The 13,375-nt window shown below is 44.6% G+C and overlaps 1 protein-coding gene across 1 annotated transcript in view; it reads right to left on the reverse strand.

Moving 5' to 3' along the window:
* The window catches only part of LOC311133922 (rho guanine nucleotide exchange factor 3-like), a 117,824-nt gene extending 114,900 nt beyond the window's left edge, over positions 1 to 2,924 (reverse strand). The window contains exon 1 of the mRNA XM_084167540.1: positions 2,554 to 2,924. Within this exon, the coding sequence (XP_084023666.1) occupies positions 2,554 to 2,588 (35 nt within the window). The 5' untranslated portion in view covers positions 2,589 to 2,924. The remainder of the gene's footprint in view (positions 1 to 2,553) is intronic.
* Between the last annotated feature and the right edge of the window lie 10,451 nt (positions 2,925 to 13,375).

Consider the following 13,375-nt stretch of genomic DNA (forward strand, 5'->3'; position numbering starts at 1 on the left):
CAGGGAAGGACTCTCAGAGAAAGCGAGACAGCGAAAGCGAGAGAGCTAATCCCGGAAGGGGACGTGGAGAGGGAACCACGGAGGAGCAGCGTGGCCGTCAGTCCATATCAAAATATTATTTCTACTGACACATTGAAAGAGGATTAGGTTGGGGATTAGGGGTGAGCACGCTCCGCTGGTCCTCTCCCCTGGCCTGGCCCTGGCATGGCTGGTCCCAAATGGCACCCTATTCTCTCTCTGTTCAAAAGTTGTGCACTATGTAGGGAATATGGTGACAATTGGGACACATCCCTGGGTTCACCCACTACTGTTCTGTTCAGTTCACACCATGTGTTCACACCATGTGTTCACAGCCAAAAACCTAACTTGCCACACATACCACACAAATCCTGGTATGCACAAGCCTGAGACAGTGTAGACAACCAGGGTACTACTACAACTCAACAGTGGCCTCAAGAGCTGAGGCCTTAACACCTGCTGATTAGAAAGATACAACAGGTGAAAAGCCAGTCGCCTCATCTGTCATGATAGCTTTTGACTGTTTAGAATACTAACTGAGCTTAGCCAGAGAAACATTCCTATTTCTCAATCAAAGACATCTAAAAGTGTATGAATGGCAGAGGCTGATAAGAGCACTCATACGGTTCCTTTATAGTTCCTTTCGGTCATCATGTGACATAGTCATAAGCACATGGATGAGACAGAATAGAACAGAAAGCATTCTGAGAACTGGAAGTGTGAAGAAGAATCAAAACTCCCAGGCAGTAGCTGGAATTCCTGAAGATTCCGACAATACAAGCCACATAGAGGCATCAACACCTTGATGCTATGCTTGCTCTCCTAAAGACCATGAATGGGAGGACAAAGATGTGACAAAACATTACAAGTACCAGAGGCCACCAGTGTCTGACCCTGAGGACTGATTCTGCTGGGTAGATAGACAGACACAGACAGTAAATCACAGACGACTAGGGAAACTTGAGTCATCAGCTACAGTAGAATAAGGAGATGTTCTGACAGTTTTAACTCCTTAGTGACATCATATACTGTAAGGTCATACTGACCTCACTCTGGTCAATATGTGAGAGATGGACAAAATGACAATTGGAGAATGTCTTGGCAAAGCCAATACATTTTCCTGAATTGACAATTGATGCCTTATTGAGATAAAAGTCCTATTATAAACTACTATATCATCATCATCATCACCACAGTAACTGAGTCTACAATATACTAACTGGTCATACCACTACCCAACCTACTCAATGACTATGTTACTACAGAAGAAGAATAATATTACTCAATGTCACTCAGGTTCTAGCCTCTGCAACACCAGAGATATTAGAGAAAGGAGGAGATAGGAATCACATTGAGCAATGACTGGAGGAACGTATAACGCCAAGCAGACTATCGACCAATTGCGTTCACATTGTTATGCTAAGCTAGTGGGTATGAGTCGAGAAACCTGCTGATTTCCCTCGAAAGTACGTAATGTCACGATTCCAAAGCTATACGATATTACAGAGTAAATTATCTAATATCTCAGAAAATATTTGTAATGTTGTACTTCTTGTTGACGAAATTCATGATCATGTTGAGTTTTTGTGCTAGCGCCCAATTGACTCCAAGGAGAGTTCTCCTTGTCCCAGAATCACCCAGAAGCACCGAATGGCCCAATGACGATGTATGGGCAACATACACAATGGCCCTTAATACGATTTCAATGTAGTTTCCCATCTCCTCAAAAGTATCTCTGGCGACACTCCATCTTTACTCCTCATCCACATTTACTGGATTGGTTGAACAGCAGTGGTGTAAAGTACTTAAGTAAAAATACTTTAAAGTACTACTTAAGTAGTTGTGTACTTCACTTTACTATTCATATTTTTGACTAATTTTACTTCACTACATTCCTAAAGAAAAGTATGTACTTTTTACTCCTTACATTTTCCTTAACACACAAAAGTACTCGTTACATGTTGAATGCTTAGCAGGACAGGAAAAGGGTCCAATGCACGTACTTATCAAGAGAACATCGCTGGTCATCCTTACTGCCTTTGATCTGGTTGACTCACTTAACACACATGCTTTGTTTGTAAATTATGTCTGAGTGTTGGAGGGTGCCCCTGGCTATCCGTAAATTACAAAAAAAACAAGAAAATGGTGCCGTCTGGTTTGCTTAATATAAGGAATTTGAAATAATGTATACTTTTACACTTTTACTCAATTAAGTAGAGGACTTTTATTTAGAACGTTTTCGAAATTCCGTGACCCGGAAGTACTTTTTAGTGTCGCTGATGAGCTTACTCAGGTTCAGGCAAAGTATAATTTAGTCAGAAATATGGATATAATAGTTAATGATGAAAACCTGTTTTTATTGACACTGTAGGCTGCAACATCACAAAGTATCCCACGAAATGTAACATATAATAACATGTTCGTAGTTGGTGTCGACTGCATGTATTAAGCAATTATGGCATTTATGGCAAGTCCTATTGGTTGAGTTTCAGCTATCTAAATAAGAAAGTTTTTATGATAGAAAAAACATCTTACCCTGAAACTTCATTGTTTCCATCGACTGTTTGCATTTGATTAGATGTCTTCCAATGTGATGTAGGCTATTCCAAAAAAACGGTAAAGTTATTGGAAAGAGGAAACAAGACTATGATCTTCTCTCGTCATACATAGACTGTAAACTCAAAACAGTCCGATTATAAAATCTGAATAAAACAGTTTTTCCAATGATAATAAAACAAGTCGTCAATGGCAAACTTTCACTTTGACTCGCCGAAATGTATATCCATAACGCATCGCCCTTGAAGTAGCCTAGCTTCGTTTTTTAACCATCAGGTTTTTGGCTTATTTTTTTCTGTGGTTACTGTTGTTTCATGCCTTGACGCTTCACGGAACACAGACCATGGTCCACCATGGAGTTGTATCGCCGCTTCAAGCACCGCCCATCGACAGTGTGTGTGTGTGTGTGAGAGAGAGAGAGAGACCAAGGTAAAATTAGTTTTATATTGGATATTCGGTTCTCTCTCATCAATAGTTATTGAACCAAACATGCCATGACTATGAAACAGTGGCATGTATTGATGGATGCCAAGGGAAGCCAGGCTTCCCAAAAAAAAGGATAAAAAAAAATAAGTACAATTATGTATCTTTCTTCTCTCTGTGTTTCATAATTTCCCTTCAATTCGCAAGAGGCTGAATGTATCTCACTGGAGAAAGCATCAGAGCGAGCGAAACAGTGCCCCTCTGTTTCTGTATGTGTAGCCCATCTATCTGATGCTGTCTGGTCAAAAAGTGTATGATATTGTTGCCGCCCGTAGCATTGAATGTAAGGGAAGCCAGCTAGCATTTGGCCTCCCTTTATAAATTTTAAAATACAATAATAGCCAATCAGCGTTGAGCTAAACTGAGTGACCCATACTGTGAATGGTCTTGGCGCACGAAAAAAAAAGTGTTAAGGGAAGCCAGTTTGGATTTGGCTTCACACCAATCACATCAGAAGCCAAATGTCATTTACAGAAAGAAACTTGAATTGTAGCATCTTGTTGTTTTGTTGTTCTTTGGTGGCTAGCTAGCTAGCTAAAATTAGCCCTTTCCTAAATTAGCCATGGATGGAGATAGGGATTTGGACTTTACTTCATTCTCTGTACTGGCCAATGATTATAACGGTGATTCTGATCCAACCATAAATTCATACACTGTGCCTCTGGCCTGTGAGGATGAAAGTTCAATATGTAGCTAGATGTATTAGGCTAATGTTAACTAGCTGGCAAATTGTTGGCCATGAAAGGAAGTTAGGCAAGCAAGCATGTTAGCCAGGTAGCCTAGGACAACAAAAACTAAAAGTGTGTCCTCTATGACAGAGTCGTAGACCGTTTCCGCAACATGAAAGAGAGGAGGATGGCATTGGCGTTTCTCTACAAGTAGGGTGGGTCAACATGTTTTTTATACTTATGCACACACACATACACACACACACACACACACACACACACACACACAGAAATCAGTACAAGGACAGCCCCATGATATTTACCTTACGTTGATTGGACGAATTAGTTTTTGGAATCTTTTGTCACTGTATTAGACTCAAGCATATATGATTTGATGCTGTTGAAATGTTGAAGTTGAAATGGTGCTGGAATAGTGGAGGCAGCTCTTGTTTTCTTTGCGACTTGCGGTCACTCTCCGGTGTTCTAAATCATTAGTTGTTGAATAGTCCGTAAACGTCGGAAATATCAACTTGATTGACCATGCAGAAGGTCATGTAACAGTTTGTTACATGCAATATGCTTTGTGGACTTCACCAGACAGATGTTGCTCTCTGGTTTTGTGATGAAACAAAGGTGTGGTTGAATTTATTTTGCCACTGTGTCTTCTTATTGTCTCAGCCTTAGGCTTATATATCATGGTGGCAAGGCATATGAACTAACATGTTATAGAGCAAACATTGCAATTATCACAACACATAGGTTGAAATATGGCATTTTTTCCGTCCGTGGCTTCCCCAGTGATTTTACCCACCCATCGCTACTGCTATGAAAATTATATATTCTGAATCAGGGGTGGATGGTGAATATTGCACATATTTTTTTGTGAAAATAAAATTACAAAAAAAAGATGTTGGATTTCAATCTTCAATAGCTCTTAAACAAAGCGTGCAATGACTTTGAAAATGATACACTACATGACCAAAAGTATGTGGACACCTGCTCGTCGAACATCTCATTCCAAAATCATGGGCATTAAAATGGAGTTGGTCCCCCCTTTGCAGCTATAACAGCCTCCACTCTTTTGGGAAGGCTTTCCACTAGATGTTGGAACATTGCTGCGGGGACTTGCTTCCATTCAGCCACAAGATCATTAGTGAGGTCGGGCACTGATGTTGGGCGCTTAGGCCTGGCTCGCAGTCGGAGTTCCAATTCATCCCAAAGGTGTTCAATGGGGTTGAGGTCAGGGCTCTGTGCAGGCCAGTCAAGTTCTTCCACACCGATCTCGGCAAACCATTTTCTGTATGGACCTAGCTTTGCGCACGGGGGCATTGTCATGCTGAAACAGGAAAGGGCATTCCCCAAACTGTTGCCACAAAGTTGGAAGCACAGAATCGTCTAGAATGTCATTGTATGCTGTAACATTAAGATTTCCCTTCACTGGAACTAAGGGGCCTAGCCCGAACCATGAAAAACAGCCCCAGACAAGTAATCCTCCTCCACCAAACTTTACAGTTGGCACTATGCATTTGGCAAGTAGCGTTCTCCTGGTCTCCGCCAAACCCAGATTTGTCCGTCGGACTGCGAGATGGTGAAGCGTGATTCATCACTCCAGAGAACGCGTTTCCACTGCTCCAGAGTCCAATGGCGGCGAGCTTTACACCACTCCAGCCGACGCTTGGCATTGCGCATGGTGATCTTAGGCTTGTGTGCGGCTGCTCGGCCATGGAAACCCATTTCATGAAGCTCCCGACGAACAGTTCTTGTGCTAACGTTGCTTCCAGAGGCAGTTTAGAACTCGGTAGTGAGTGTTGCAACCGAGGACACACGATTTTTACGCGCTACACGCTTCAGCACTCGCCGGTCCCGTTCTGTGAGCTTGTGTGGCCTACCACTTCACGGCTGAGCCGTTGTTGCTCCTAGACATTTCCATTTCACTATATCAGCACTTACAGTTCACTGGGGCAGCTCTAGCAGGGCAGAAATTTGATGAACTGACTTGTTGGAAAGGTGGCATCCTATGACGGTGCTATGTTGAAAGTCAGAGAGCTCTTCAGTAAGGCCATTCTACTGCCAATGTTTGTCTATGGAGATTGCATGGCGGTGTGCTCGATTTTATACACCTGTCAGCAACTGGTGTGACCGAATTACTTGAATCCACTAATTTGAAGGGGTGTCCACATACTTTTGTATATATAGTCTATATTGGGGCTGCAGGTAGCCTAGCGGTTAAGAGAGTTGGACCAGCAATTGAACGGTCGCTGGTTCGAATCCCCGTGCTGACTAGGTGAAAATCTGTATTTGCCCTTGAGCAAGGCACTTAAGCCTAATTACTCTGGATAAAAGCGTCTGCTAAATGATTAATACGTCAAATGATATTCTGAATCTGAAAAATATATAATTTTCATAGTCCTGGCATGCTTTGTTTAAGAGCTATCTGGAAGAAAAAAAAGAATAAACATTTCAACAACAAAAAAGGTTTTTCTCTATCCTCCCCTGCTTCAGAATATATCCTTTTCATAGTCATATCATGCTTTGTTTGACCCCTTACACTCGTGGAAATTGGCCTATATGGATAGGGCTAAATTGAAATGTTTTTTACAGATGAAATAGCTATGGTAGCAATTAAAAGGGAACAGTTTGGAGATTATGAGAAATAAAAAAAATGTATGCACTCTGGATAAGAGCGTCTGCTAAATGACTAAAATGTATTAAAAAAATTATGGGAAAATGATTAGACTAAAGGTGAGGACACAACAGTTCACCTGACACAAGACTGAATCCAAACATTACACTGTTGATTTATGTGCATTTCACATTTTCTGTACGTTTCACCACATTTGTTGATAACGAAATCTGAAAATATTCTGGATACATTCAGTAGCATGATAAGAATATTATTGCAAAATGTGGGCTAGGTGCAACAATGGACAAAATAATCACAAGGGTTTGAGTGAGAGGTCTAACTGGTGTTTCCAATGGCCACACACCTCTCCAAAGTGTGTACAGTTCCTAAGTAATTTCAATGCACTTTTACGCAATCCCAAAATGTTCCATTATAAATTGCAATCTGGGTCAGGTGGGCATAATTTGAAAGTGTGTTCTATTGCCAACATGACTAGCTAAATTATAAAATATGATCTTACAGTGTTAGGCTTTCACAATGCAATTCAGAGAAGCAGTAATTTTGGTACACATAGAATGGAGTCATGAGTACATTCAGATGCATGATCTGTGGAAAATTGTATTGGTTGCGTAGACAGATTTGCAGATGTTATCGTGGGTACAACGAAATGCTTGTGTTTCTAGCTCCAACAGTGCAGTAATACCTGTAGCAATAAAATAAAAAATAAAAATACAAACAATCCTGAAATCATTTACAATTAAGAAATATCAGAATGAGCAATGTCAGACCGGAATATAAATATATACAGTATATGCATGCATGCATACATACATACATACAGTGCATTCGGAAAATATTCAGACCCCTTGACTTTTTCCACATTGTTACGTTACAGCCTTATTCTAAAATGGAATAAATCGTTTTTAGTCAATCTACACACAACACCCCATAATGGCAAAGCAAAAACAGATTTTTAGACATTTCTGCAAATTTATAAAATAAAAAACAGAAATACCTTATTTACATAAGTATTCAGACCCTTTGCTATGAGACTCGAAATTGAGCTCAGTGTCACACCCTGATCTGTTTCACCTGTCTTGTGCTTGTCTGGGCTACGGCGGTATGGGAGCAAAAATCCTTAGTTTGCCTTAGTCTGGAGGATTTCGTGGCGGAAGTAAGGAAGGTGTTTGACTCTTCGTTGTCTGGGAGAGAGGCGGCTCGGAAGCTACTTCAACTGCGTCAAGACTCCCGTAGTGTGGCAGACTACACGGTAGACTTTCGCACTTTTGCCGACGAGAGTGCCTAGTACCCGGAATCCCTGTTCGACACGTTCCTTCATGGATTATTGGAGGGAATTAAGGATGAGCTCGCAGTCCGGGAGCTGCCCTTGGACCTCGACTCTCTCGTAGCCTTGACCATAAGGAGCGATGGGCGACTACGGGAACGCAGTAGGGAGAGGAGGTCTGTTACCGGGCACACGCGCCCATCCACGATTTTCCCCTCGCCTCCGAAGAACCCCAGAAATCCCCGACGCCTGCATTCCTGAGAGAATCCGATGTCACCCGAGATCCCTCAGAAATCATTGAGGACTGTCGACTTGCCTCCTCCGGCGCCCATGCAACTGGGCAGGGCTAGATTGTCTCATGAGGGACGTGTACGCAGACTGAGCTCTAAAAGCTGTCTGTATTGTGGAACTTCAGGATTTTACATATCCACCTGTCCAGTAAAAAGCACAGGCTCATCAGTAGGTACGAGTACGCTGGTGGGCCATACAGGGATTCTCTCATCTCCCCTTTACTCGTACCCCTCTCCATACTATCCTGTTGTGGGGTGACCGGTCTAAATCTCTCTGGGTGCTCATGAAGCTTTATGAACACTACCCTGGTGTCGAAGCTGGGTATCTCCACACAACTCCTCTCCAGGACGCCAGAGCATTGGACGGACGCTCTATTGGCAGGGTCACTCACAGAACGATTCTTATCAACCTGCGAGTGTCAGGGAATCACAGTGAGTCCATGCAGTTCCTGCTCATTGAATCTCCTCATGCACCCATGGTTTTGGGATTGTCATGGCTCCAGAGGCACAACCCCCTGATCGACTGGGCTATGGGTTCAATCCTGGGTTGGAGCCCGTTCTGCCATGTACATTGCCTCAAGGCGGCGCAGCCCTCCCCTGGACATAGTCCTGCGAGCTTGGGTAAAGCCTTGGACCTCTCCGCCGTTCCCGCGGAGTATCAGGACCTCAGGGAGGTTTTCAACAAGGCCCGTGCCCATCTCGACCCTATGACTGCGCCATTGACCTCCTCCCTGGCACTACACCGCCTCGGGGGCGGCTTTATTCCAAGTCTGGTCTGGAGACCAAGACCATGGAAGGGTACATTGAGGACTCTCTGGGGACAGGGATAATTTGTCCTTCTTCCTCCCCTGCCGGCGCAGGGTTCTTCTCTGTGGAGAGGAAGGACAAAACCCTGCACCCGTGTATCGACTAACGGGGCCTTAATGACAGGCTTTCCAGCCTCTCCAGGGGGCGACTGTATTCTCAAATTTGGACTTTCGGAATGCCTACCATCTGGTTCGGATACAGGAAGGAGACGAATGGAAGACAGCCTTTAACACAGCTAGCGGGCACTATGAGTATCTGGTTATGCCATTCGGACTGACCAATGCTCCTGCAGTGTTCCAGGCTCTGGTCAATGATGTGCTCTGTGACATGTTGAACTGTTTCGTGTTTGTCTACCTTGACGACATCCTTTTCTTTTCCTGTTCGGTTCAGGAGCATGTCCTCCACATCCGACAAGTTCTCCAGCGCCTCCTGGAGAACCAGTTATTTGTCAAGGCTGAGAAGTGTAAATTTCATTGCTCCGCTATCTCCTTTCTGGGATACATCATCGCTGCCAGGAACATTCAGATGGATCCGGACAAGGTGAGAGCGGTGGTGGAGTGGCCCCAACCCACATCCAGAGTGCAGCTGCAACGTTTCCTGGCTTCCCCACTCTCTGCACTCACCTCATCCAAGGTTCCGTTCACGTGGTCCCCAGCTGCTGACTGGGCGTTTTCGGATCTCAAGCATCGGTTCACTGCAGCCCCCATCTTAATCCATCCGGACCCTTCCCGTCAGTTCATGGTGAAGGTCGACGCCTCGGACGTTGGAGTGGGGGCCGTCCTGTCCCAGCGTTCTGCCCAGGACCAAAAGCTGCATCCCTGCGCTTTCCTTTCCCATTGTCTTAATCCCGCGGAGAGGAACTATGATGTTGTTAACTGGGAACTTCTTGCGGTCAAGATGGCGCTGTAGGAATGGAGACACTGGCTAGAAGGGGTGGAACATCCATTCCTAGTGTGGACCGACCATAAGAATCTGGAATATCTCCGCACCGCCAAGCGCCTCGACTCAAGGCATGCTCGTTGGGCTCTCTTGTTCACTCGTTTCAATATCACCATCTCCTACCGCCCTGGGTCCAAGAATGTGAAGCCTGACACCCTCTCTCGCATGCATAGCTCCGCAGCTATACCGTCTGACCCAGAGACCATCCTCCCTACCTCCTGTCAAGCATTGACACTCGTTTGGGGTATCGAGGGCCTGGTTAAATAAATGTAAAATTTAAATTTAAAGAAAAAAAGAAAAAAAGACTTTAGGCTGTAATCGCTGCCAAAAGGTGCTTCAACACAGTACTGAATTAGCAAAAATGTCTAAAAAACTGTTTTTGCTTTGTCATTATGGGGTATTGATGAGAAAACCCCCAGATTTAATCCATTTTAGCATAAGGCTGTAACGTAAATTTTTTTGGAAAAAGTCAAGAGGTCTGAATACTTTCCAAATGCACTGTACATACATGTACACTACCGTTCAAAAGTTTGGGGTCACTTAGAAATGTCCTTGTTTTCCATGAAAACATACATGAAATGAGTTTGAATTGGAAATATAGCAAAATGAATAGGAAATGTAGTCATTGACAAGGTTAGAAATAATGATTTTTAATTGAAATAATAATTGTGTCCTTCAAACTTTGCTTTCGTCAACGAATCCTCCATTTGCAGCAATTACAGCCTTGCAGACCTTTGGCATTCTAGTTGTCAATTTGTTGAGGTAATCTAAAGAGATTTCACCCCATGCTTCCTGAAGCACCTCCCACAAGTTGGATTGGCTTGATGGGCACTTCTTACGTACCATACGGTCAAGCTGCTCCCACAACAGCTCAATAGGGTTGAGATCCTGTGACTGTGCTGGCCACTCCATTATAGACAGAATACCAGCTGACTGCTTCTTCCCTAAATAGTTATTGCATAGTTTGGAGCTGTGCTTTGGGTCATTGTCCTGTTGTAGGAGAAAATTGGCTCCAATCAAGCGCTGTCCACAGGGTATGGCATGGCGTTGCAAAATAGAGTGATAGCCTTCCTTCTTCAAGATCCCTTTTACCCTGTACAAATCTCCCACTTTACCACCACCAAAGCACCCTCAGACCATCACATTGCCTCCACCATTCTTGACAGATGGCATCAAGCACTCCTCCAGGATCGTTTAATTTGGTCTGCGTCTCACAAGTGTTCTTCTTTGTGGTCCAAACACCTCAAACTTCGATTTGTCTGTCCATAACAATTTTTTCCAATCTTCCTCTGTCCAGTGTCTGTGTTATTTTGCCCATTTTAATCTTTTCTTTTTATTGGCCAGTCTGAGATATGGCTTTTACTTTGCAACTCTGCCTAGAAGGTCAGCATCCCGGAGTCGCCTCTTCACTGTTGACGTTGAGACTGGTGTTTTGCAGGTACTATTTAATGAAGCTGCCAGTTGAGGACCTGTGAGGCGTCTGTTTCTCAAACTAGACACTCTAATGTATTTGTCCTCTTGCTCAGTTGTGCACAGGGGCCTCCCACTCCTCTTTCTATTCTGGTTAGAGCCAGTTTGTGCTGTTCTGTGAAGGGAGTAGTACACAGCGTTGTACGAGATCTTCAGTTTCTTGGCAATTTCTCGCATGGAGTAGCCTTCATTTCTCAGAACAAGTTCTTTGTTTCTGGCCATTTTGAGCCTGTAATCGAACCCACAATTGCTGATGCTCCAGATACTCAACTAGTCTCAAGAAGGCCAGTTTTATTGCTTCTTTAATCAGCACAACAGTTTTCAGCTGTGCTAACATAATTGCAAAACATTTACATTACATTTACGTCATTTAGCAGACGCTCTTATCCAGAGCGACTTACAAATTGGTGCATTCACCCTATAACCAGTGGGATAACCACTTAAAAAAAAAAATGTTTTAAGAGGGGGGGGGGGGGGGGTTGGGGGGTAGAAGGATTACTTTATCCTATCCCAGGTATTCCTTAAAGAGGTGGGGTTTCAAATGTCTCCGGAAGGTGGTGAGTGACTCCGCTGTCCTGGCGTCGTGAGGGAGCTTGTTCCACCATTGGGGTGCCAGAGCAGCGAACAGTTTTGACTGGGCTGAGCGGGAACTATGCTTCCGCAGAGGAAGGGGAGCCAGCAGGCCAGAGGTGGATGAACGCAATGCCCTCGTTTGGGTGTAGGGACTGATCAGAGCCTGAAGGTACGGAGGTGCCGTTCCCCTCACAGCTCCATAGGCAAGCACCATGGTCTTGTAACAGATGCGAGCTTCAACTGGAAGCCAGTGGAGTGTGCGGAGGAGCGGGGTGACGTGAGAGAACTTGGGAAGGTTGAACACCAGACGGGCTGCGGCATTCTGGATGAGTTGTAGGGGTTTAATGGCACAGGCAGGGAGCCCAGCCAACAGCTAGTTGCAGTAATCCAGACGGGAGATGACAAGTGCCTGGATTAGGACCTGTGCCGCTTCCTGTGTAAGGCAGGGTCGTACTCTCCGAATGTTGTAGAGCATGAACCTGCAGGATCGGGTCACCGCCTTGATGTTAGTGGAGAACGACAGGGTATTGTCCAGGGTCACGCCAAGGCTCTTCGCACTCTGGGAGGAGGACACAACGGAGTTGTCAACCGTGATGGCGAGATCATGGAACGGGCAGTCCTTCCCCGGGAGGAAGAGCAGCTCCGTCTTGCCAAGGTTCAGCTTGAGGTGGTGATCCGTCATCCATACTGATATGTCTGCCAGACATGCAGAGATGCGATTCGCCACCTGGTTATCAGAAGGGGGAAAGGAGAAGATTAGTTGTGTGTCGTCTGCGTAGCAATGATAGGAGAGGCCATGTGAGGATATGACAGAGCCAAGTGACTTGGTGTATAGCGAGAATAGGAGAGGGCCTAGAACTGAGCCCTGGGGGACACCAGTGGTGAGAGCACGTGGTGCGGAGACAGCTTCTCGCCACGCCACTTGGTAGGAGCGACCGGTCAGGTAGGACGCAATCCAAGAGTGAGCCGCGCCGGAGATGCCCAGCTCGGAGAGGGTGGAGAGGAGGATCTGATGGTTCACAGTTTCAAAGGCAGCAGACAGGTCTAGAAGGACAAGAGCAGAGGAGAGAGAGTTAGCTTTAGCTGTGCGGAGGGCCTCCGTGACACAGAGAAGAGCAGTCTCAGTTGAATGACCAGTCCTGAAACCTGATCAAGAAGGTCATTCTGAGAGAGATGGCAAGAGAGTTGGCTAAAGACGGCACGCTCAAAAGGGTTTTCTAATGATCAATTAGCCTTTTAAAATGAAAAACCTGGATTAGCAAACACAACGTGCCATTGGAACACAGGACTGATGGTTGCTGATAATGGGCCTTTGTACGCCTATGTAGATATTCCATAAAAAATCTGCCGTTTCCAGCTACAATAGCCATTTACAACATTAACAGTGTCTACACTGTATTTCTGATCAATTTGATGTTATTTTAAATGGACAAAAAAATTGCTTTTCTTTCGTAAACAAGGACATTTCTAAGTGACCCCAAACTTTTGAACGGTAGTGTATATGCATATAAATGTATATACATAAAATGGTGTGTAAAGACAGTATATGAATGGAAAAGGTGTGTACAGCAGTAGTTGTTGCCTACCTTCACCTCTTGGGGTCGGCCCGTCAGGAAGTCCAGGACCCAGTTGCACCGGGAGGGGTTTAGACCCAGGGCCTTGA

This window comes from Coregonus lavaretus (assembly GCF_964263955.1).
Source record: "Coregonus lavaretus genome assembly, chromosome: 8".
NCBI classification, from domain to species: Eukaryota; Metazoa; Chordata; class Actinopteri; order Salmoniformes; family Salmonidae; genus Coregonus; species Coregonus lavaretus.